Source organism: Haliotis cracherodii, unplaced genomic scaffold, assembly GCF_022045235.1.
Source record: "Haliotis cracherodii isolate W230 unplaced genomic scaffold, xgHalCrac1.p SCAF_6, whole genome shotgun sequence".
Lineage (NCBI taxonomy): Eukaryota > Metazoa > Mollusca > Gastropoda > Lepetellida > Haliotidae > Haliotis > Haliotis cracherodii.
The window spans coordinates 16,976,290-17,002,983 of record NW_027266319.1 but is presented as its reverse complement, the minus strand read 5'-3'; the positions used below and the strand labels follow the sequence as shown (position 1 = coordinate 17,002,983).

Below are 26,694 nucleotides of genomic sequence, written 5' to 3'. Positions count from 1 at the left end.
CAACAAAATATATTCTTCAAATCTACGAAACCGCTGTTGGAAGTGAAAGAATACCAAGTGGTCAAATTACAAAACTTGCGCTTTCTGATTGAGATAATTGAGACATTAACAGTTTATAACGAAACATTTTCACGAGAATAACAAATCGATATTAACTTTATTAATGGTCATTTGTCATTATTTTGCCCAATCATTGTGGAACGTACCTAAAAAGGAAGTCAACAGTTTGTGTACGGGCGAGACACTTCCGATAAAGGGAGACAATTTAAGGGGAGGTAACTCTTGTATGACAATAGTTCCGTCAAAGTGTTATGCTTTCTTTTCATTGAAATGTCAAGTGTTTTGTTTACTCCAATGAAAAAATACCTTTTCTAAAACATCAGAAAGCTCACACTCAAGTATACAATAAATGTAAATACTGCAGAGTAGTTCACAATCCGAATTTGTCTCCTGTCTGTATTGTCCACCCGGTATTGAAGTTGCCGGGTTGTGTGTGATAAGGGCCCGCCATTATAGCCACTTAACCCATAGCCATTGCATTGTATTGGTTATGTATGAAGGAACAAATTCAAATCAATATGTTACACCTATGAATCTCATAATATTTTCAGGTTCCTGTAAATGAGTTTTATATAAAATGGGCCGTGTGAGAATGTTTTATCATGTCATGGGATCATGTGTTGAATAACACAACTAAAACACACAACTCCACAAAGGACACAGTCACAATACAACAGGATCGCTGATCAAATCTGGCCCCAGCGCTGAAGAAGCAGTACAGATTGTCTGGAGACAAGTCATCTAGGCAGTGTGCACTGTGCGGGTGTACCTGCGGGTGGTGTCAGGGTTGATGTTGTCACGGTAGTCCCTGGGCATGGCGCGACAAATCTGTCCCCAGCGTCGAAGAAGCAGTGCGGATGGCCTGGGGACAAGTCTCATCTAAGCATGAACTGTCCCTGGCAGGGTGGACTGTGCGGATGTACTTGCGGGTGGTGTCGGGGTGGATGGTGGCACGGTAGTCCCTTGGTATGGCGGAATGGATGGCAGCTTGCCTACAACAGAAAGCGGAGGACGTAGATGAGAGCTACCCAGTATGTTTTGGCCAATGATGAAGGAGGATATGTGGCTTCGGTGGTGACCTTGTATCCTCGGCACTTAAGCAAGAGTCATCTACACATGCTTTCCTAGATATGGAACAGCTCTATTCTACTTTTAAAGTGCCTGATGTACCTTGTCCACGCTTTGCGTTTGGAAAAAGCACCCAGGTGAAGGGGACCGACCATTTAATACCCTGGGGTTTAAGGCTGGGGTTCGTGTTTGAGACAGAATATATATTCAGTCTGAGCTTCAAGTCAATGTGTTTTCTCTTAAAAAGATGAGCCACACAGTGTTTTCCGGACAAAACATTATTTTCATAACATGCAGTACGTCTACGAAACAAGACTACATCACATAGCCGCCCGCAAAACACTGGAATACCTACCTACGAATATTTCAGTTGTTTCTTCATTGTCACCAATGCTCGTAGAATTGCAAAAGTGTTGAGTTGATCAGGTGATGACATATCCCCCTCAACCCCGATCTGGTACAATTCGGAAGTAGAGTTTGGCTACGTATACCCCATGTCCGGTTTCATTGCCATTGGATTCCTTCAGTTCAGCGAAGAAATAAATAATGCTGTTCAGTATTTTTTAATATCCCAAATCATCAAAGGCACCAGCCAGATCTGTATTGCAGGTTTCAGAAATAAATTTTCAACGGTTTGGAGTTCTGCTCCGAAAACGAGCACTGCTCTCATTTTCCGTAAAGTCCAATTTTCGTCAATAAAACACATTGTCTGTATTGTCCACCCTGTAAGTTGACGGTTGTGTGGGGTATTGGCGGGCAATCATAGCCACTTTACCCATCTTACGTCGGCCATCGTATTGCATCTTGTCAGACCAATTAGGACTCGGCCATCACGGTTCTTCGTCTTCCTTGGTATTCCAGGTCTTATACGACCCTTTACTTCCTAGTGCTTCCTCACAAGTCGTCAAATAACCTTTGAAAAAAGACATGATTTCTACTCTAAGCCCTTTTTTATGGCTGGAAAATATGCTTGCAACAAAGTTATTTTAGGTGAAACAGGACGTAATCCCACTCATGTATTAAGTCAACTTCGAATGACAAAATATTGGTTAAAATTACTGAGGATGGAGCCGCAAAGATATCCTTGCCAACGTTATAAACTACTGAAAGCCCTTGGTGACAAAGGTAAAACGAATTGGGTGTCCAATGTCAGATATATATCATTTTCATGTGGCTATACCTTTGTGTGGATATCCCAAGATGTAGGGGATACAAATACAAATTTGTTCTTATACTCTTTTAAACAAAGTTCACAGAGTATGTATCGTCAAAACTGGCATGATAGTATATCTTCTTTACGTTTCCTTAGCCATTACAAAGATATCAAGCCTGCTATAGAACCAGAGAGGTATATAAGTACGTTAGAAGATAAATCGCGTGTAATGACATTATGTAAATTCAGTGTCATATCACAGTTTCAGTGTACATTTTAGACGTAGATGTGACAAAAGGGACGTTGAAATGGGCATCTGTAAAAACTGCCAGTTAGGAGAAATTGAGGATGAATTTCATGTTTTATTGGTATGGGATAAGTATGAACATCTTAGAGAAAAGTATATTCCGATGTTTAACAATAGGCATAAACACAAAATGTTAATGATCAGTCTTATAAAATCCAACAACACTACTGTTATACGTTCATTAGCCATAATGTTGAAACCTTGTCATATAGTTTTTATATATCATGTTTTTTACCTGACTAAACACACGAAACTGAAAATGTCAACAGTACAATGGGCCATTTGGCCTTAAATACCGAATAAAATAGTTATGTATCTAAATAACTATGTGGTTCGCACCGATATTGCGACACGACATCCCCGCGTCATGCATGCCAATAATCTTGTATTTTCCGAAAGACTATGTCTTGCCATGTCGAACAGAAAGTTTCAGAATTGTCCTTTGATTCAGGTAATTAATGCTCATGTATAGTGGTATGATAGTGATGAACGAATTGGGAACACACTACAACCAGTAGTGAAATATGACAGCGTATGTTATGCCCGCCAGCAATCAAGGAGGACGATACGGTTAAGGTTGCAAATTTCAAACTCTTTTGGATCAGTAGTGCGTAATACTGCCATGATTTTGTATACACTCATATTCACCCTATGATGCATGTTTATGAGTACCCCCAATGGAAATCTGATGGAGTTTGTCCCATCGCTCTTGCAGCGCCTGTCCAAGTTCAGCCAACGTGGTCGGCGGCCGATGACGTCGAGGCACATGTCTGCCTATCATGTCCCAAACGTGTTAAATGGGGGAACGCAGGGTTTGGTGCTGGCATTCTCTGGATGTTGTGCTGCTGGAGGTGAGCACGGATGATTCGTGACTCGGTGCGCACGTCGCCCTTAAAGACATAATGTCGACCCAAATGCCCTTCAAACGGGACAGCAATGGTGTCAGTATTGTGTCCCGGTAGTACTGGGTTTCAGAGTTAGTGTCCTTCATGTCTTATCGCAGTTCTTTATATAACGAAGCTCCTGTAAAAGTTTCTTCTTAAAACGAATAACATCAGTTTTATCTAAACTTCTTGGCCCTGGGTTAATACCATATCCATGCACTGTGACATGCTCCAAGCGCACGCTGGAAAATTTCTTGAAAGTCTTTCGAGAATTACTTTGAACAAAGAATAGCCTGGACAGGTTATGAATTCAAATGGTAGCAGGTACCACGCAACTGCTGTACTACAGGGACAGTCAGGAGATTAATTTGGAGATTAAGATGGGTTTTTTTTATGAAACAATCAAGCCACAGAGGTAATAGTGCTATACCAGTGACACACTGGTAGTTGATGCACAGGGTCTGGTATGTGACCCAGTGTGCTGTCGGAATCCTCGAAAATATAAAATTTAATTAAGCAGGGCTTTATTGACGACTACCCTCGATAGGTGGAGCTCATATACAAATGCATACAGAGTGGCAGCATTCCACATGCCTGAAGTAATTGCCTACATACGTTATTGATATAGGATATAACGAAGAGACATACCTGTTGTGACGGTATTCAGAGTCATTGGCTGTACCCTGGTTTTTTTCTTGACGCAGACTACTATGCAGGAACAAATTAAGAGAGAAAATGGTACGATGCCACCGATTGAATACAGGACAATCCTTCCAGTATTGACGGCATTGCGGAGAGACGAGGAGCTAAAAGGGAATATATTAAATATTAAAAGTCAACGCCAGAGAATAATCTGTCTCGAAATAAATTCCATTGGGTGTAAAGGGCGAAACAGTGGTGAAAACTTTACAATGGATCCCTGAAAATTTGCGAAAATAGTATTGCAACTTGTGTTCAGTGATATGTATAATTTAACCACCTTATTAACATAATCAACGCAGAAATATTTAATGTAATGACAGCACAACTAAGCGCCACACAAAAGGGGGTGAAATGATGAAAACACAACAAGGCGTCACATACAAAGAGGTGATATAATGACGAAACAACTAGGCGCCACACTGAAATACGTAATATAATGACAGCACAACTAGGCACTACACAAAAAAGAGGTGATATGATGACAGCACAACTAGGCGCCACACTAAAAGAGGTGATATGATGACAGCACAACTAGGCGCCACACAAAAAGAGGTGATATGATGACAGCACAACTAGGCGCCACACTAAAAGAGGTGATATGATGACAGCACAACTAGGCGCCACACAAAAAGAGGTGATGTAATGACGAAACAACTAGGCGCCACACAAAAAGAGGTGATATGATGACAGCACAACTAGGCACCACACAAAAAGAGGTGATGTAATGACAGCACAACTAGGCGCCACACAAAAATAGGTGATTTAAACACAAAGAGAGGTGATATGATGACAGCACAACTAGGCACCACACAAAAAGAGGTGATGTAATGACAGCACAACTAGGCACCACCCAAAAATAGGTGATTTAAACACAAAGAGAGGTGATATAATGACAGCATAACTAGAAGCCACCCCAAAATAGGCGATTTAAACACAGAAAGAGGGGATATAAAGACAGCAGAACTAGGCACCACACAAAAAGAGGTGATTTAAACACAGAAAGAGGTGATGTAATGACAGCACGACTAGGCACCACGCAAAAGAGGTGATATAATGACAGCACAACTAGGCACCACACAAAAAGAGGTGATTTAAACACAGAAAGAGGTGATGTAATGACAGCACGACTAGGCACCACGCAAAAGAGGTGATATAATGACAGCACAACTAGGCACCACCCAAAAATAGGTGATTTACACACAAAAAGGGGTGATATAATGACAGCACAACTAGAAGCCACACAAAAACAGGTGATATGATGACAGCACAACTAGGCACCACACAAAAAGAGGTGATGTAATGACAGCACAACTAGGCACCTCACAAAAATAGGTGATTTAAACACAAAAAGAGGGGAGATAATGACCGCACAACTAGAAGCCACACAAAAACAGGTGATATGATGACAGCACAACTAGGCACCACACAAAAAGAGGTGATGTAATGACAGCACAACTAGGCACCTCACAAAAATAGGTGATTTAAACACAAAAAGGGGTGATATAATGGCAGCACAACTACAAGCCACACACAAAGAGGCTATTTAATGACAGCACAACTAGGCACCACACACAAAGAGGTGATATAAACACAGCACAACTTGGCTCCACACAAAAAGATGCTATATTGGAAGCGTTTCACTTGGATATTGATATTCTGTGGCCTCGTGGCTAAATTGTGTGTGCATTCATGTGACTTACCTTGAACTACCTGTGTCGTCGTGGCAGCAGTCGTTACTATACAATGAGCCGCAGCAGTAATATTCGCAGTAGTAGGTGTTGTAAGAGCTACTGCCGGAGACGTACTGTTTACACGACTGGAGACCTTCACACGCTGAAAGCAAGAAGGCCCGGAAAGATCCGGGGTAGAAAACGTTAAACAACAAACAAACAAACAAACTGAAAGCAAGAAGTTAAGAACGTGACTACCCTGAACTGGCGCTGTGATGAGCGGAGTGAATCAAGACAACTTTCAAAATGACTTGAATGCATTATTATTGGAACTGGTTTATGAAGCGATAGTTGTGCCCAAAACGAGTGTTCCCGATTCCACACAATAATACATCACTAGACAGTTATAGGCATTATCGCATGTTTGAATAATGTTTACAATAAAATACTGTTACTTCTGATTTCAAGTTTAGTACGATTTGTAATTATGTATGCCCACCTTGCAACCAAAGACATGATAGAATCAGTAAGTTGAACATTCTCTCCATGGCACTACCAACCAGCCTACTGTCGAGTCTCTGACGTTTAACCACGGCAAAGGTGAGTCGTTTCTATTTATTTGTTAACAACACCTACCTGCAATGCAGTATAGAGGAACTAATGGGGGATTACCAGGAAGATAGATTTGTGTACATAGTGTCATGGATACCATATCACTGCGCACGCACACGTTGTAGATAGGTTATTAACAATCGACTTTTTAATCTATAATAATTAATTATTTGTACACGGTTACACGATACATATCTATTATCATTGTACAAAGGATTAAAGTCCAAGTTAGAATTGCTCAAGAGACATACCACACTCCTTGTAAGTTGAGTGGCAGACCGATACTTAAGAATCGACTTATTAGGCAAACGCCGACGGATTTCGCCAAAGACACTGTACATAGCCGTAAGCGAACTGAAAACGATGTGCATGTACACTGCCGCGTGACAATGTATCACAACTCGTTCGAGAACCTGACCGCCTCCGTGTTCTAGTGGTAGAGCGTCCGCCCAGAGAGCGAAAGGTCCGGGGTTCGATCCCCAGCCGCGACATACCAAAAGACGTTAAAAGTTGGTAGTTGTTGTTACCCTGTCTGGCGCTTGGCATTAAGGGGCTAAAACAAGGACTGGTCGGCTCGGAGTCAGTACACTGTGTCTGAGTAGGGTATTCATGTTAAGCTGCGTCATGGTATCTCAGTGTGCTAGCACTATAAATCGGCATCAGTCCGGACTAGTACAGGCAGACACACACACACACACACACACACACACACTAACGTGCATGCACGTCGCTATATAGTGCAATAATCTTGGACGCGACATTAAACCCAATTTTACCTCACCTCACCTCGTTCGAGAACCTGTCAGTTATTTGGGCCAGTCGCAGTATTGTTAATATTCATACAATTTAACTGGTTGATCTGAATTGACGGCATGGAGTCATATTGTCTGATGTGGCGCCACGTGATTATCACATCATTGGCAGTTCGAAATATCATACTGAGCGACCGATTCTTTTAAAAAGGAAGCGAGAAAATATACACATTTAATTTGAAATGTATTCGGAATGTAAACCGCCAACGCCAGGGAATAACTAGTCTCGATTATCTGACGAAACAGATTCCAACAGATTCACGAAAAGGGTAAGCATACCCTATCCTACCTACCGGTAGCACCCGTCTCTCACTCAATACACAGCAGTACACAAGTTCAATCATTTATGGTACAATAAGCCCAAAGACAATTTCATGTCACTTGGGACGAATAAACAGAAAGAAAGCAAACACATCTGCGGTCATAGCTGTCACTTTTCCCACAACAAACATTGATGGATGCCTGTTGACAAAATTTCTGAGCGCTTCCAAAGCATCTCGAATATGGTATCACTATTTTGCGTGACCTCCTCCTTGTCCAGACAGGCCTGGACACGTCGCCATATCGATGACGTAAGCCTTCTTATGACGTCACATCTCCATGTTGGGACAGCATCCCTTGTAGCCGTCTTCTGAGAAACGGAAGGACAGTTTGCTGCAGAATTACATCCACGCCTGTCAAGCTGGGCTTTCATTTAGGTTCTCTGGGCCCGAAATCCATCGGCGTCTTAGTCCCGACAACGCTGATTAATTAAAGAACGCCGATCCCGGTCCAACATGGGGTGGCTACACGTGGTCATGTGATTTACACCCAACAGCGCCATTAAAGCCCCTCTCTCGCTCTGTTCTTCAGATAACCTTGGCCAGATTTTCTCGTGTGCTTTTATGAGCTGTGATGTTTTTGGATTCAACTACTTGTGTGTTATACCCGCTGTTCATTTCATCAGGTGCTATCATCCAACAGCGCGTTTAATGGCAAATTCACGAATATTTCTCATAATGTACGGACAATCGTTGTCTACATGTTTTCTTTAGCAAAGGTATTAAAACCTATTCTTACACACCTGTGGGTGAGAAACCCATTTGAGATAACTGGTATCAAACATATGTGTGAGATCAAATTCCAGGCCCGTGATTGGCTACTCCATGGTGATGACCTGGGGTCAGATGATGACGGACTACTTTCCTGAGTGTAAGTCATTCATAAGTAGCTCGTGCTTCAGTCGAATGTTCACCTACGTCTGTATTGAACAGCAAGACCGTGTAATTAATAATAAAAATAAACAAACTCGTCTTCGTCTGCGAGTTTGTTTGTTTTTATTATCAGTTACATTATCTGTTGTTATGGCAACGTTTTTCAGAGTGTAAACCCCCTGGATGCCACAGCGACACATATGTCCCTTCTCACTTCGAAATCGAATAAAATTCAAAATACATCACGCAGAATCTTCACAGTTTTGAATTCCCCCTTCTGTTTATCATTTACTGTCATTTTAGGCAATTCAAAATTACTGAAAGTGACTGAAAGTTAGGTACATTGTAAATCTCGCCAAATCACAATTTACGGCGTTATATAAATATTTACTGAGTGTTTAGAATCTAAATATCGGATATTTACTCGAATAATTAAAGTAGAAAAATAGCATATTAGTGATCACGGGTATCATATCACGTTCTGAAACGTCGCTGATAAGCCTAGAATCGTTTAGAATGTTTTGGAAAATACGCATACACGAACGCCGAAGTGTACGATCCGCGTTATTGGATTGTGTTTACAAAATGCCGGTTATGAGACGCCTATTCGATCAGGTATATTTCAAACTCAGCTGCTATACATGCATCCCTGAATTCCTCATACATTTTCGAAACAATGGATAAATGGTCTTTGTCACCAATGCAAATTATCTAGATGAAATCATGCGAAATAAATTAGGTATGGAAACGAAAACAGTGCTCGGAAAATTGTACTTGCTGAAATGTAAACAAAGCAAAATTCACATTTTTCACTGTGTAGCATTTTTAGAGGTACTTTCGGCTAATTGTTGCATACACTGGCTCCATCACGCGTTTGAGAATATTCATGGGATGAGTATCGTTGCACTAATTATGGAATTACACATATACATTACAATGATGTGGTAAATTCAACAGAAGCCGTAAAAGTTTCCGCTTTCGATCGTTAGATACGTTTTGAAACAACTCGTTGTAAGATCAATGGTATCTGATAGACACTCGTGTAGTAATCTCTATTTCACAATGTAACAATGTATACTTTCTTTTGATCGGCAGTTTATATCCCCGAAAATAGGTAATAAACTCCTGGTGATACATTCGTTATATGTGTCAATGGTGGGGTGTATGGTTGGGTGAGAAAGTTTAATTCGTTATGTTGGAATGTGAATATGATGGACGAAAAGGTCGATGACAGTGATTTCATCTCTTACTTATGTTTATTCCAAGATGTATGTCTTGTGGAGACATTTGTTTATGATAGTTATCAAGGTCTTAAACCAAATTGAAATACAAAGGTTAACCCAGACGTACTGTGAAATCAGTAAATGACCACACAAGATCAATAAATATGTTACTCAAACACACAGTGTTATGTTTCAAATAAAAAGGGCAAGTGGTAAGTGGGTAAGACACCAATAGGTGGAAAGGCCTCGAATCGTCTTTGTGTCGCGCTTATGTAGGTACAGCCAGCCTTCTAGAAACTGTCCCATCCTAAAACTTCTCGAACGATCCAACCCGTCATGAGTCTGTCCAAAACAAAAGGGGCAGATAAAACAACAAGAATCATTTTTACATGCTGTCATAGATATCGACGATCTGTATTAAATTTTAACAGTGACGGTTGCTGTTGTGAATCGAAACCGAGCTAATGCTTAAGGGATCGACCATTTCATACACTGGGGCATGATGGGGGGCTGTTTTTATGTTTGAGTCAGAATATAGAGTCAGTCAGAGCTTCAAGACAATGTTTTCTCTAAAAGGGTGATCCACACGATGCTTTTGGGATCGTAAAAATATTATTTCCACAGCACCCAGCATGTCCACTGAGCACTAGGTTATCCTACCGCCTCTTAGTATTATTTGATTTCGTTGTCACCAGTTTTGCTCGTAGAATTACAAAACTGCAACAAATCGTGAATTCCTATAACGAGGTTTCATAAATGATTTTTGTGAGTGTCATGCCTGTGTAGAGTTACTTAATGTGACCCAGATCACAATAGTTATATTACTATCATTACATATGGTATGTAGAATAATACATAGATGCCATCTACTTCTACAAATGCATAGAGAATGCTAGTATACCACATATCTGTAGTGAATGTCTACCGAAGGTATTGGTAGGATAATCTCTGGGTATGACTGTACTGAAGGTAAAAAACTTTGCAATGCTGATGAATCAATGCCACACAAGCTTTCCGACATTTAGATAATGCGCCTGAATCTACAAGGCTATACAAGAAGCTCGCAAATCATTAAGAACACGATAGTATATATTGTATAACTGCAAAAAGAGAAGTAAGACAAGTTCTATGGATGAACAACTTCTTTATTACCATTAGTGCGACGTTTCGGAAGCAAGCGGACTAGTAGAGATGATTGGAAGCCAGTGGATTAATTGGATGGACAAAGGGATTGAGCAGTTAGGTGATGGTAAGCAGGCGGGATGTAATAGCCTTGATCTCTGTTCTTTGCATGGCTGGATCCATTTCTTGTTGATGGCTTCTAGGAGTTTGCTGATTTTATAGTCTGACTGATTGTTGGCCAGGATCTTGATGTTGTTCCATTGGATGTCGTGGTCGGGGTGGGTTTGGGTGTGGTCGGAGATGGCTGATTTTGAGTCAGTTTTTGTACTGAGGTCTTATGTTCTTTTATTCTGATGGGTAGGGGCCTAGATGTTTCCCCTACATGTACGTGATATACGGCACCAGCTACTGAACAACAAAAGTTCCTGTGACATTGAATAAGATTTAATGCAAAGTTATGTTTTTTACCAAATCTAAAACAATTTCGGTTTGCAACAGTTAAAAGACTCCTTTAAGTGTTCAAATGGTTTAATTTGCCATACTGACTTCAGAAAATGCGTGATTTCATAAAAAAAAACATGAACATGCCAATATGTCAATTTACAAATCAATAGCGTGTGTGTCCATCTCTGGTTGGGTCCTCTGTCTTGCTGTGTCCCCAGTGCACGGCCGTCCAGCGTAGACGTTGTCTACACCACTGTAGACGTGCTTGACGGTGGTTTCCTTTCAAAATGGGACGTCTGTTGGGTCTTCTGGCGACAATCCTTGCATATCTGAGGCGACGAAGTATGGTTTTTGGAGATATTCGTCGAAGGCCAGGGATGCTTCTTGCTGTCACTGTTGCTGGCTGGAATCGATTTCGTAGATGTTGTGTTCGAATTCAGTTGTCTTGTCGATTATTGGTTACGCGTGGCCTGACACTCCGAGGATGGTCTCTGACTGCATTCGTCTGTTGTCAACGTTGCCATAAACACCAAATGGTGTTTGTGTGGACGTTAAATTGTCTTGCAACATCACATTGACTCAATCCTGCTTCATGCATACCAATGGCTCGCAGCCGCTCATTTTCGGACAGGCATTTCGTAATGTTGAATAATTGCGTAATTTTGTTGTTTTTCTGAATGGTTGTTATCAGCAATGTTGCTAAACAATGCATATGGAATCCCTTTAACGCACATGTTTTTATACCCATTCTTGGGTAGTGAAATGAAATGGGGCTTGCATAAAAGTAAACTTTTGCATGGAATGCATGCTTTTCTGTAGAAGTATTGAAAACCAAACTTACTTGTTTGAAAAATACACATAGTCTAAAACATTGGTGTCACAGGAACTTTTGTTGTTGAGTATATATTGTCCAAGAAAATGCTTGAAAAAAGTAAATTATGAAAAAAGTATCTGCAACAAGAAATGCATTGTTGCAAGATTGCCCAAATCCCATGAATCGGCATTTCACCAACGAATTTCTTCCTTCAGAGAAAAGTTCCTTTAACTTTTAAAGGCACTAAGAAGTTAAAGACAAATACTGAAGTAAGCTTAACTTAAACTCAGGAAAGGCTGATAATTTACAAAACATTGGTAAAGCTATTCAGCTATTGAGATTCGAGGAGGTGGAGACAACTGGATTCAGAAATCCTCAGGATTCAACGTTATAAAATAATGCAGATTTCTCTTCCGAGATGGATGAGACACAGTGAGAAAACGATGCTTCAAATGAGCTGACGATTCAGATGACAAGAAGATCAGAAGAGCGGAGCTTGCAGCAGTCCAAAATATTAAACGGAAGGGAACAAAGTGTGTTCCATATTTTTTTAAGTAGGTCAAATCGGAGGTCGTCCACTTTCGCCTGTGCAGCTGTACTGGCTTCTAACGTTCGAACTATCCAGCCAGTCAAATGCATACCAGAAAAGTCCTGACCAATGCGAACTTGAAAGAAACCTTTCAGAAAGGAACGAGCGAATCCATCTGAACAAGTTTACCGTTCATTCCTATATTGTGTAATTTGAAAAGAAGTCCTTGTCTCCAGATCATATCATATCCTTTTTGAATATCGACTCGGAGGATGACGCACAACATATACTCTTGATTGCATAAAGGTCTGAAGTCACTATATCGTAGCAACTCAGGTAAGAGTTACCTCCCGTCAGCTGATATCTTCTTGCCCAGCACACAAACTGAAGGTATTGTCCCGATACCTTGTTGCTGATGTGTACACGCAATGAGTCTGTCTCCCATTCTCCGGCACAGATAACAACACAGTCTCGTCATTGTAATTACATTTATTGTGTCTGAAGATAACGAGTGAGTTGATGAAGCTGTCTATTAAAAGTTTATAAAACACGCCCTTGTGAAAATATACTTGCGAATATAATGGCATATGTCTGGATTAGAATGTTGCGATATGAAGTTATTTATAGCCACGTTCGGGACCTGATTTGTTATCGGCCCGACATTGTTTCATAATGAGTGTATTTAAAGTGCACTGACCTTTGTAGATTGAGTTGCGCCCTACAAAAGGACATCAACCCCCGGGCAAAGAAACTATACACCCATGTTTGATGGTGGATAATAAACAAACAAGAAATGGTTATTCGATGGTGGTGGATTTAAAACAAGTAAACCCTTGGCCCCGTTCCACAAAGTGATCTTAGCGCTAAGTCGATCGTATCTCCCATTCTTTAACACTGACTTACGACAATCGTAGCGCTAAGATCGCTTTGTGGAACGGGGCCCAGGTTTGTTTTAGACCTTACGTTTGCAGTGTTTCAGACTGGTAACGTTTTGATAACGTTTTGTAATTTTGCGGTCACATCCAATTTTCAAGTGTGTACTATCTGTTACCATTATTTTCCCATTTTCAAAATTTAACCTTGTAATAAATATTAATTAAAAATATTTATGGCACATTTCTCGTCTCAGTCCTATAAATCATCTCAGCCAGCACAGTATCCTATCCATATTGGTAATCAGTTTTGTTTATGAGCACTACACATAGAATAATATTCTGAGTGTCATTTTGTTTCAATTCTTCCCATTCCCTGAATTTAACACAGATCTTTTTTTAAATAATCGTGGCTCATTTCTCTGCTCATTCTATAAGCCATTTGGGGGCACGGGTGGCCCAGTCGTCTAAGGCGCCGCGATTCGCTGTGCAGAGTTGCGTCCCTTGGGCACGCCAGAAACCAATGATTGTGGGTTCAAATCCCGGTTCGCCCCGATTATGTTTCTAGGTTTGTCAGCACCATACACGTGCTCGTGGGTTTCACCGAATTGGTAAACGTCTGAGACCTTCATCACTTCGGGCTTTCCTCCCACATTAAGCTGACACGCCGTGATATAACTGGAATATTGTTAAAAGCGGCGTTAAACCCAACTCACTCACTCACTCACTCACTCTCGTGACTTTCTTGGAGCACGGGTGGGGCAGTCGTCGAAGACGCCGCCATTGACCAATGATCGTGTGTTCGAATCCTGGTTCGTCCTGATTATGTTTCCAGGGTTGCTAGCAGCTAACCCGTGCTCGTGGGTTTCGTCAAAGTGAAAACAATCTTAAACGTGTAAGCATCACTTCGGGATTTCCTCCCACATCAAGGTGACAAGCCGTTACACAACTGAAATACTGTCGAAAGCGGCGATAAACAGAACTCACACACTCACTGTGACAATATGATAATGAGCGGGTTTCAAATGGATGACATACTATACGAATGACGGAGAGACCTTAAGGTACAAGGGTTACATTTAGGTGAAGATATGTAACATCACTTCAAAAATGTTACACGAGGTGGTATACAGATAACGTAATGTACCGAGTTGACCCAAATGACATCATGGATCTAGTATGGTAGACGCCCCGGTTTTATTAATGTATCAAGCAGAAATGAAAGACTATTTTCCTATGTCTCAATAAAAAAAACTCCCCGGACATTTTCATCACGTACTGGCCAGATCTACAGAGCTATGGCGATAATGCGCTTACCGATGAACCGTCTGGCATCCGTCTATGAAAGTATCAACCTTCATTCAAATTTGGAGGGGGCACGGGTGGCCCAGTCGTCTAAGGCGCCGCGATTCGCTGCGCAGAGTTGCGTCCCTTGGGCACGCCAGAAACCTATGATTGTGGGTTCGAAATCCGGTTCGTCCCGATTATGTTTCTAGGTTTGTCAGCACCATACCCGTGCTCGTTGGTTTCACCGAAGTGGTAAACATCGGTGACCTGCATCACTTCGGGCTTTCCTCCCACATTAAGCTGACACGCCGTGATATATCTGGAATATTGTTAAAATCGGCGTTCAACCCACCTCACTCACTCACACACTCACTCACTCGCTCATACAATTGGGAGAAAGGTTCAGTTAAACCAAACGTCATAACATTTATTGGAATTCGTGAAATAGCTATTCAAATAAATTAGCACATAAACTTAGAAGTGAACAGAAAATAGTTTAAAATATTCAGAAACCTAAAATAAAACGTATATTTACATGTTATATCCTACTTTTATTTACATTAAGATTGAGAGCAACTAAAGACAAGTATGATGCATAACACACGGCATGCACCATTGTTAATTAGCTGCTCGCATTGACTTCCTGATTCCAAGCACATGGGTAACTCATTGACAAGCTTCCTTGCTACAAACCATATACCTTCCTATGTGACGTCATATAGTCTGTGACCTCACTGCCTTACGTCATATATCTGGCACATGTCAATGCGATATGAAGTATATCTGCTCTTATGAGTGATTTAATTAGGAGATAAACGTAGTGTGTTTACCATATAGGGGTTTCATTCGAAACCAAACGCGATGGCATTGAGATTTCGTATTTGATAAATTTACAGGTATCGAAAACGCAATTGTTTTGCTCTATTGTTCCATGACACAATGACAAAACCAACTCTTTGGTTCTAATGAAATGATGGGTGATGATGCATCGGTAGACCCTCATGTATTCAGTCGGTTGAAAGATGATGTGGATCAGGGATGAGTGGTCGGTTTTTATACACATACATGTTTCATTTTTGTACTCAAACCATAATGTTGACTAAAATACCTGAACCACTGCAATGAGACTTACTAAAATCACGTTGGCAGATAATCTGTAAGCATTATTCATACAAACATCCTAGAGAAAATGAAGTGGCCGTTAAAATGTGTTCTGAAGTAAAGCACCTATTGTGACGTCATACAATTTTACAAGTGGGAAGTCTAAGCATTGTGACGCAATGGACATGACGTCACAGTATATGGTTTGCTAGCGCCAAGCCGTGTTGATTAATGAGTTTTATAATACACTCTCTAATTAGTTGATGGTCAAGTTTCCTACCTGAAATAAATTGCCACACTTGCTGTGGATAATGTGGAAACACAACATGTTAATTGGCAACGTTAAAGAAGTAATTTCAATATTTGAACGGGCTGATTTGCGAAAGATGTGCTTATGAATAAATATTTTCTTGTGCGGTGATGAAGTCATCCGCAAAATCATGATTCAATAACGCAGGCACACCAATAAAAATCCAGGATTCTAAACTGTCATGGTAGAAAAACCCGTGATTGATGAACATTTACGTTTTATGTTAAATGCCAATAATGATCATGAACGCAAACCAGTTTTCAAGCCAGATCGTCACACATAGCGTATACGAAAGAACTCTCTCGAAATAGATCGAATACCCATGTCCGCCATACATCCTTACCCTCTCAATACCCATAGCACATGTCTTCGAGTTCTTGATGCATATGTACCCATTATGTACGCCTTTGTACCCTCGATTTATATACACTCTGTCTACCCGTGTGCTTACTACCTAGATCTGCTACATTTTGGTGTTTGAGTATACATATTTCTCTGCTGACTGCTGACTCTGAGCTCGGCGTTCTTCTCTCTTTTCTGGCGTCATGAACAACATTTCCACCTCTTCAAGCGTCTTCCCCTTCGTTTCCGGCACAAACACCAGCGTGAACAGCATCCCTAGGAAGCAGATGCCACCAAACAGCCAGAACGTGCCTGAAATATATCCCATACTAATGCAGAGCACCAGTGCAGACTACCCAGCGATTATAGTCGTAACTACCCTAAAAAAGAACTCCTTTTCCTGTGTCTAACTGTAGCGATAATGCTGTTTAATACTGTACTAGAGATACGCCTTGACGTCATAGAGATATGCCATCCTGTTTAATACTGTACTAGACATACTCCTTGACGCCATAGAGATATACCATCCTATTTAATACTGTACTAGACATACTCCTTGACGCCATAGAGATATACCATCCTGTTTAATACTGTACTAGAGATACTCCTTGACGCCATAGAGATATACCATCCTGTTTAATACTGTACTAGACATACTCCTTGACGCCATAGAGATATACCATCCTGTTTAATACTGTACTAGACATACTCCTTGACGCCATAGAGATATACCATCCTGTTTAATACTGTACTAGACATACTCCTTGACGCCATAGAGATATACCATCCTGTTTAATACTGTACTAGCGATACGCCTTGACGCCATAGATATATGCCATGCTGTTTAATACTGTACTAGTGATACGCCTTGACGCCATAGATATGTGTCATGATGTATAATACTGTACTAGTGATACGCCTTGACGCCATAGATATATGTCATGATGTTTAATACTGTACTAGCGATACGCCTTGACGCCATAGATATATGCCATGCTGTTGAATACTGTACTATTGAAACGCCTTGACGCCATAGATATATGTCATGATGTTTAATACTGTACTAGCGATACGCCTTGACGCCATAGATAAATGTCATAATGTTTAATACTGTACTAGCGATACGCCTTGACGCCATAGATATATGTCATAAACTTTAATACTGCACAAGAGATACGTCTTGACGTCATAGATATATGTCATAAACTTTAATACTGCACAAGAGATACGTCTTGACGTCATAGAGTTATGTCATGCTGTTCAATACTGTACTAGTGATACGCCTTACGCCATAGATATATGTCATAAACTTTAATACTGCACAAGAGATACGTCTTGACATAGAGATATGCCATGCTGTTCAATACTGTACTAGAGATACGCTTTGACGCCAGAGAGATATGTCATGCTGTTTAATACTGCACTGGAGATACACTTATGATGTGTGTTAATCCAATTTTATAATGCTAGCCCCCTGAGATACCATGCCGTAGCAAGTATCTCAGGTAACAACAAGTACCATATTTTAACGTCTTTTGGTATGACGCGAACAGGTGATCGAATTTTCAAAACTCAAAATGCAGCCGATATCTAATCAATTGAGGTCACTGGTATGCACTATGGCTATAACGTGGAAGGTGTGTGGGCTTACCGTATTTTGTTATAGTTTCCGTGAGTGTGAGGAAGGTGAAGGACACTATGAGATTACAGACCCAGTTTACAGCTGTCGTCATGGCAATGCAGGTTCCACGTGCCCAGAGGGGAAATATTTCTGAATTTATTGTCCAAGGCATTGGTCCTAAACCTAGAAAATAACAGTTTTAAAACTCAATACATATACGCTACGCGCATATCCCATTGTCAGTAAAATATGACAGTTGACATATTTTGATACACTATTCGAGTCATTGTTGAGAGTACTGAAATAATGTTTATATCAATCAGAATTCCCTGACACAACAAACCTTAACACAACACCCTTACACAAGGCCATGACAAAACGACCCATAACAACTCCCCAATAAAAAGGTCATGTCACAACGTCATAACAAAACACCTTAACACAACGCAATGACACAACAACCTGATACAACGCCATGCAACAACGTGCGAGCACACTACCATTACACCAGGACATGGCATAACGCCCTGTCAAAAACAAACTGACACAAAACCGTGGCATCAAGGTCTGGCACAACGCTCAGCCACAACACCTAGCACCCTTCCACACAAACCCGACACAATGTCATGACACAACTGCCCTGAAAAATGAAAAGCTTGCCCCGATACAACACCCTGACACAAGATCTTGATACAATGCCCCCATACATCATCCTGACACAAGACCTTGATACAATGCCCCGATACAACACCCTGAAACAAGACCTTGACACAATGCCCCGATACAACACCCTGACACAAGACCTTGGTACAATGCCCGGATACATCACCCTGACACAAGACCTTTACACAATGCTCCGATACAACACCCTGACACAAGACCTTGGTACAATGCCCCCATACATCACCCTGACACAAGACCTTGACACAATACTCCGATACAACACCCTGACACAAGACCTTGACACAATGCCCCGATACAACACTCTGACACAAGACCTTGGTACAATGCCCCGATACAACACCCTGACACAAGACCTTGGTACAATGCCCCGATACAACACTCTGACACAAGACCTTGGTACAATGCCCCGATACAACACCCTGACACAAGACCTTGATACTTGCCCCGATACAAAACCCTGACACAAGACCTTGGTACAATGCCCGGATACATCACCCTGACACAAGACCTTGATACAATGCCCCGATACAACACCCTGACACAAGACCTTGACACAATACTCCGATACAACACCCTGACACAAGACCTTGACACAATACTCCGATACAACACCCTGACACAAGACCTTGACACAATACTCCGATACAACACCCTGACACAAGACCTTGACACAATACTCCGATACAACACCCTGACACAAGACCTTGACACAATACTCCGATACAACACCCTGACAAAAGACCTTGATACATTCCCCGATACAACACCCTGACACAAGACCTTGGTACAATGCCCCGATACAACACCCTGACACAAGACCTTGATACAATGCCCCGATACAACACCATGACACAAGACCTTGATACAATGCCCCGATACAACACTCTGACACAAGACCTTGACACAATGCTCCAATACAACACTCTGACACAAGACCTTGATACTAGCCCCGATACAACACCCCGACACAAGACCTTGACACAATGCTCCGATACAACACTCTGACACAAGACCTTGATACAATGCCCCGATACAACACCCTGACACAAGACCTTGATACAATGCTCCGATACAACGCCCAGACTCAACGCACGGTCACCATGCCCCGATACAACACCCTGACTCAAGACCTTGGTACGATGTGCCGATACAACACCCTGACACAGGACCTTTACACAATGCTCCGATCCGACGCCCAGACTCAACCCACGGTCACCATGCCCTGATACAACGCATTGACACAAAACCCTGACACAACTTCTCACACAACACGCTCATACTACACACCCTGAAGCAGCGTGCTGACACAACGCCTTGCTCAACCCCAAAACACAATGCCCTTTCACAACGTTTGGACAGAACGCCCTGACATAAGACATTGACGTAACGTGCTGACACAACATCCCGATTAAACAATACTAGCACAAAGCCGTGACATAAACCCCTGACAGAACTCTGTCACAACGCCGTCATATATCGCTGTGACAAAACGCGCTAACCTGGTGCAAATCCAAGTAAAAAGAGAGTCAGCCCGAGGATTGCCATCCAGGCGTAATCTGTGGGGCAGTAGCCGACGGCGTAGGTGAAGTCGCTGTTGTCGGTGTCGTTACACCGACCATACTCGGAGTTAATTTCCTTCTGTTTCTCTATTTGAGATGGGGCAAGGCAGCTGCCACCTGAGTCTGCTGAGTTTTCGTGAAAACAATAACCACACTTCTTGTTGTTGATACAACCCTCGCAGAGACTGTGGAATAGAGAACAGATGGGATATAATACAGGCATCACAGGGACTGGCGGCCATACTAACCAAGCATTTATTTAGTAACAAAAAATGAATTTCAAATTAACCTTAACCTAGGCATTCCATTCAACATATTTTTAAATGAAAATACCGTGCCCTTCCATGACGCCGCGTTTAACAGAGATGATGACCAGGGCCCACTTGCACAAAGCGACTAAGACTGTCGTAAGCCTATGTTAAAGTATAGGAGTTACGATCATCTTAGCGCTAAGATCGCTTTGTGCAAGTGGGCCCTGTGCGATTAAGAAGGGATGTAGTAGATGAAGACAGCACCTGTAAGTCGCGCACTTGTCCTGTATCACTGTTCCATTGTCCGTCAACTCTGTTGTGTTCTTGCTGATAGTAGGGGTGTAGACCGCCGACAACTGGAAGCCTACAGCCAGCACGATCAGGGCGATCACCACAGCTGAAGCGGCAACACACCTCAGATAAATTATATGTACGGGCTATATACCTTTCACAGTGTGGGTGTAAGTTTGACACTGCTTTCAAGAGTATTGCATGTCCTTAACAGACAGGAGCGGGTAGTAAGTTTCAGATTATTGTCTGAACTTAGAGGGTCTCCCTGTAATATCGTTCTATTTTCTGTTCTTATTTCATCACTTTTGTAACTGTTTATATGTATATATATGAATGCGCGCGCGTGTGTGTGTGCGTTCGTGAGTGCGCACGTGTGTGATTGTGTGTGTTGTTTGTTGTCTTTTTTTGTTTTTTTGTTTTTTGTTGTATGTGTGTATATACGTGGGTGGGGGTGGGGGATAGGTGTATGTCTGTGTGATGTGTGCGTGTGTGCGTGCGTAGTATTGGTGTATGCGTGCAGGTGGTGTTGGGGTGCATGTGTGGGTGTGGGGTGAGTATGGGTGTGTCTGCGTGGTGTGGGTGTATGGGTGTGGTGTGTGCCTGCGTGCGTGTGTGTGTTATTAAGTGTGATAATTAAGCAGGTGTATAATACATTTATCGTGTGGGATCATCGAACTTTTCATCATATCGACGTTGGGTAATTTTAGGACTGATTTGGACGTATTGTTCTTTCGTATTGTTTGGAAAGTTGCTTTATGTTTCAGAGACAAAACAGAACCCTGTGTATGTTTCACCTGCAAAGCTGGCCACTGTCAGGATCTTCCTCCCGAGTTTCTCCACCAGCCAAATACCGATGAAGGTGGCCAAAAAGTTGACTGTGTTCGGCACCATGACCAGCCAGATGGCGAACTTGGACGGGAACCCTGCCATCTTGATAATAGAACCGCTGTAGTAGCTGCAAGACCATCACAACCCATATGGTCAACCCATTCATCGTCAGAGTCTATGTGTGTTCATTTAACTCGAGGGGGCACGGGTGACCCAGTCGACTGAGGCGCCGCGATTCGCTGTGCAGAGTTGCGTCCCTTGGGCACGCCAGAAACCTATGGTTGTGGGTTCTAATCCCGGTTCACCCCGATTATGTTTCTAGGTTTGTCAGCATCATACCCGTGCTCGTGGGTTTCACCGAAGTGGTAAACGTCTAAGACCTGCATCACTTCGGGCTTTCCTCCCACATTAAGCTGACACGCCGTGATATAACTGGAATACTGTTAAAAGCGGCGTTAAACCCAACTCACTCACTCACTCACTCATTTAACTCGACGTATTAGAAACCATGTTAAATGCCAAACATAACTCGGATATTACTCTATGTTGTTCGATTGTCATGGATATATTCCCCGAGGCAGAAAAAATGGAAGATATGGAAGAGGGTATATATGTGTCATAATGTTTCTCTTTCCTTTTCGTAAATGGAGGTTGCATACTGCAGACAGATCACGACGGGGCACAGCAATTATTTCCTTCCGCATGGTACGCGTGCAAGAACGTGAATCATGAGCATGCTCTTGGTGAACTTATTTACGTACCTAATACGACCACTGAAGATCCGGGGTAGGATAGATCTTCAGCAACCCATGCTTGTCGTAGAAGGTGCCTATTACGTTGATCGATGCTCATGATGTCAGTCACTGGATTGTCTGGTCCAGACTCGATTATTTACAGATCGCCGTCATATAGCTGGAATATTGCTGAATGTGGCGTTAAACAATAAACAAACGTCCTAATACAGCGCTTTTGTTCAACTCACATGACAGTGTTGATGCCACACAGCTGCTGGAAAAGCTGCAGTCCGCCGCCGATAAACAACGCCTTCCGCACGTGGGGGGTTTTGAAGATCCGACCAAGCGCGCTGCCTGCAAGGAACAAAATAATGTTCATCCTACCCATCACCTTACCTTCATCTACCCTATCCACTCAACTGCAGTGGGGACCTTCTTGCTCATCTTACCACAGGGAAAGACTTTCCTCTCCATCCTATCAGTGCCCTCATCTCGTGAAGATATCGTTTGTCCAACTATCCTATCATCTACCCTCACCTCCAGGAACGGTCATCCTGCCTATTCAGCTTATCCTCTATCCTCACAGGAGAGATCGTCCTGACCAGCCTATCTTCTATCCTCACCTCCCGGAGAGATCGTCCTGTCCACCCAGCCTATCCTCTATCCTCACCTCCCGGAGAGATCGTCCTGCCCACCCAGCCTATCCTCTATCTTCACCTCCCCGAGAGATTGTCCTGACCACCCAGCCTATCCTCTACCCTCACCTCCAGAAGAGATCGTCCTGACCAGCCTATCCTCTACCCTCACCTCCAGGAGAGATCGTCCTGACCAGCATATCCTCTACCCTCACCTCCAGGAGAGTTCTCCCCGCCCATCTATCTTATCCTCTACCCTCACCTCCAGGAGAGTTCTCCCCGCCCATCTATCTTATCCTCTACCCTCACCTCCAGGAGAGTTCTCCCCGCCCATCTATCTTATCCTCTACCCTCACCTCCAGGAGAGTTCTCCCCGCCCATCTATCTTATCCTCTACCCTCACCTCCAGGAGAGTTCTTCCCGCCAATCTATCTTATCCTCTACCCTCACCTCCAGGAGAGCTCTCCCCGCCCATCTATCTTATCCTCTACCTTCTAGCTTCTGTTCTCACCTCCAGGAGAGTTCCTCCTATCCATCTCGATGTTGTCCTGAATCTCCTGCAGTTCCATTTGAACGTTGTCCGTGCTTCGGATCTTCTGTAGCACCTTCCTTGCCTCGTCTATCCGGCCCTTGTCCACAAGCCAGCGGGGGGATTCGGGGAGGAAGAAGAAACCAACAAACTGGATCACCCCCGGGACTCCAGCCAGCCCTAGCATGTAGCTGTGGAATATATTAAATAATAATTAAATACTATTTCCATAATCATAAGAAATCACCATTGCACGATTCCGACTACATCATGAGCACGTGTTTGTGAATCACTAGCAACATAGTAATGATACCATGTGTTCGCGAAAAGGTGAGCGTATACTGCCCCACCTGCGGCATCCGTCACTTATTAATGGTAATGGTATAATTGGACCGTCAATTATATGAATTTTATTTGCTTTTCTACCTAAAGTGTGGATAGGGGGGGATACTTTAAAATATTTGGGGAGGACAATGATTTCTGTTGCTGACATTCATTGTGGATGTTTTATTATTTTTTTTCAACCTGCATTGTTTTTTTGTTTGTTGTTTAACGATGAACGCGGCAATATTTAAGATATATGGATATTGTGAACAACTACCCACGCCTTTGGGATACAATGACACGTCATGACGCAAGGCACCGAGCCTGACCACACGATTCATTTGGTCGCCTCTTACGAACAGCATAAGATGCTGGGGACCAGTTTTAAGCCGGAGTCCCCGCGATCAACCTGCATTTAATTTAACAAAATACGCAGCACTCCCACGTACCGCCATCCCTCTGGTTTGAGGAAGCTGAAGGCGCCAGCGACGAGAGCGGAGACGACGATGCCAATGGTGATGAAGAGCTGGTTGAGGGTGACAAGACGTCCCCGGATGGTTGGAGGGGCAGCCTCGGCGACGTACACTGGCACCGTCATAGACGCAAACCCTAAAAGCAAGAAATAATATTGTTACTCTCGTGCTACTCAGTATGGCTGATGACAACAATTGGACGGAATTTTGTGGGTCGTTCACTGAAAGCCCCAGTACATCAGTGGCAAACTGTCATCGGTACTAGGACGCTTAAATTCCACCTCGAGGGTGTGTCATCGTTTTTGCATCTGCATCTTGCATCTTGTAACTTGCATCTCTGTTTCCTTGTTATTGAAGTGACAGCACGTGGAGTGTTTATTATTTAATTATAATTTGTTTCGTCTACACCCATCCCATCAGTAAAATGCTTTTAATATTTAGTATTGAGTATAACCAATACAATAGGCGGTCTCATCTGACTTCAAAGTTATTACATTGTGGTCATTTCTAACACAGTACTCAGTACATATGGTGACCACATCTGACTGTAGTCAGTATGTGGTGACCACATCTGACTGTAGTCAGTATATGGTGGTCACATCTGACTGTAGTCAGTATATGGTGGTCACAATGTAGTTTGTAAATGGTGGACAATGCAGTCGACGTTATATGTGGAAACCCTTTGCAATAATATGTGAAAAACATTCACGCAATAAGAACAAGCAAAGCAACACTGGTGAAAGGATGACATGGACCTCAGTTATACGAATGTCATTTCTGACACAGTGCTCAGTACATATGGAGACAACATCTGACTGTAGTCAGTATATGGTGGTCACATCTGACTGTAGTTTGTAAATGGTGGATAATGCAGTCGACGTTATATGTGTAAACCCTTTACAATAATATGTGAAAAACATTCACGCAATAAGAACAAGCAAAGCAACACTGGTGAAAGGATAGCATGGACCTCAGTTATACGAATGTCTCCGAAATGACATTAGTTATCAATCATGCATTTAGATGTCTCTCTTGGTGTTCGATGTTTCTGTTGTGACAGACAGCTGGCCCAAATCGCAGGCGATGCCGAATACATTGGTCATAAAGACAGCACATTCGGACAGAATATGATATATGTGTATGATATTGGCATTGCCACCATACTAGTTAGAAAGCTTAATTCTGGTATGAATGAATATCAATATAAGCAATTGGTGACCTTGTCTACAAACTTCCTGTCTGCTGAGCAATATTCAATGACATCGTCATCGGCGCGCGCCTTTTGTGAACGTAAAACCAGACCAGGATCACAGTGTCTTAATGCCACGGCTGGGTTTCAACGTCGTTGTGAATTGATCCTTACCAATCTCGTCGCTCTTTGCTGTAACGAGAGAACCTAAGAGAAGACATGAGTAGATTAAGCTCAGGCTATTACTGCCATGGTACAAGCCAAAGAAGTGTGGAAGGTGCGTCATCACTCAATGAATAAAGGAAGTACCTTCAGAAGACAGTGAACGCGAGGGCATATCTGGAAACTATTGCAAGCGTGGTGGTTAGACAAGGTCTGACTTCCTTTTTTTCTAATATTGCACAACTACATGTATAATCATTTTGTGTGAAATATGTATGAGGAAGTCCGAAAGTAAAATTAACACATCTTTTAAATTCGAACACAACATGAGGATTTTTTTTTCAACACAAAACCAGAACGCCAGGATCCCTGTGACAATGGCAACAGGTGTTCGCTACGTTTGTGAAAATACCTTGCCCTGACACCAGGTATTCGCTCCTGTGTCATTCACAATCCGTGACACCAGGTGTTGGCCAGTGAAGGACATCCAGTAGAGCGAAGATCTCATACCAAAAGATGTTAAAAGATCGTATTTTTTGTTACCCTGTCTGACGTTCGGCTAGGAGTCACAAGTCGTCTGTGTCGGGAATCTGTTTAACTGCAGCAGGGTATATAAAAAGGTCTAGCACTATAACAATGGCATCGGCCTGGACTAGTACAAGTAAAGACACACATGCACACACGCGCGCGCGCGCGCACACACACACACACACACACACACACACACACATACGTGTTAAAGCACATCGCTACATAAATTCAATGCTCATGAACGTGGCGTTTTCCTCATTTCATATTGCACTTTTGCCAAACCCCGACACAACGTGTCTGTGAGAATATGGATATCTTGCTACCAAACATAACAAAAATCTCACTCGTCCATTACATCTGGTACTATGCCAAATGTCC

General features: G+C 42.4%; 2 protein-coding genes across 3 annotated transcripts in view; both read right to left on the bottom strand.

The window, feature by feature from the left end:
* Window positions 1-939: 939 nt before the first annotated feature.
* Window positions 940-6,392, bottom strand: LOC139445649 (uncharacterized). The gene is made up of 4 exons (XM_071226837.1): window positions 6,344-6,392; window positions 5,875-6,007; window positions 4,121-4,278; window positions 940-1,052 (listed from the first exon to the last, which is right to left on the bottom strand). Exons 1-4 carry the CDS (start codon window positions 6,390-6,392, stop codon window positions 940-942), a joined length of 453 nt encoding a protein of 150 aa, XP_071082938.1.
* A 6,675-nt stretch (window positions 6,393-13,067) lies between these two features.
* Window positions 13,068-26,694, bottom strand: part of LOC139445961 (proton myo-inositol cotransporter-like) — a 29,850-nt gene continuing 16,223 nt past the window's right edge. For both annotated transcript variants that reach the window (XM_071227209.1, XM_071227210.1), the window contains 8 exons: window positions 24,411-24,570; window positions 23,620-23,828; window positions 22,722-22,827; window positions 21,706-21,866; window positions 20,885-21,017; window positions 20,310-20,554; window positions 18,157-18,309; window positions 13,068-16,817 (listed from right to left, as the gene is read on the bottom strand). In XM_071227209.1, the coding sequence (XP_071083310.1) occupies window positions 16,627-16,817; window positions 18,157-18,309; window positions 20,310-20,554; window positions 20,885-21,017; window positions 21,706-21,866; window positions 22,722-22,827; window positions 23,620-23,828; window positions 24,411-24,570 (1,358 nt within the window). In that variant the 3' untranslated portion in view covers window positions 13,068-16,626. The remainder of the gene's footprint in view (window positions 16,818-18,156; window positions 18,310-20,309; window positions 20,555-20,884; window positions 21,018-21,705; window positions 21,867-22,721; window positions 22,828-23,619; window positions 23,829-24,410; window positions 24,571-26,694) is intronic.

What these genes read in the sequence shown, in the direction of transcription:
- LOC139445649 (XM_071226837.1), bottom strand. Translation starts at nt 6,392, where the DNA reads ATGGAGAGAATGTTCAACTTACTGATTCTATCATGTCTTTGGTTGCAA. An exon ending in GACGACACAGGTAGTTCAAG is followed by an intron (nt 4,279 to 5,874) that starts GTAAGTCACATG and finishes ATTCCCTTTTAG; the next exon opens with CTCCTCGTCTCTCCGCAATG. An exon ending in TCTGAATACCGTCACAACAG is followed by an intron (nt 1,053 to 4,120) that starts GTATGTCTCTTC and finishes TTTCTGTTGTAG; the next exon opens with GCAAGCTGCCATCCATTCCG.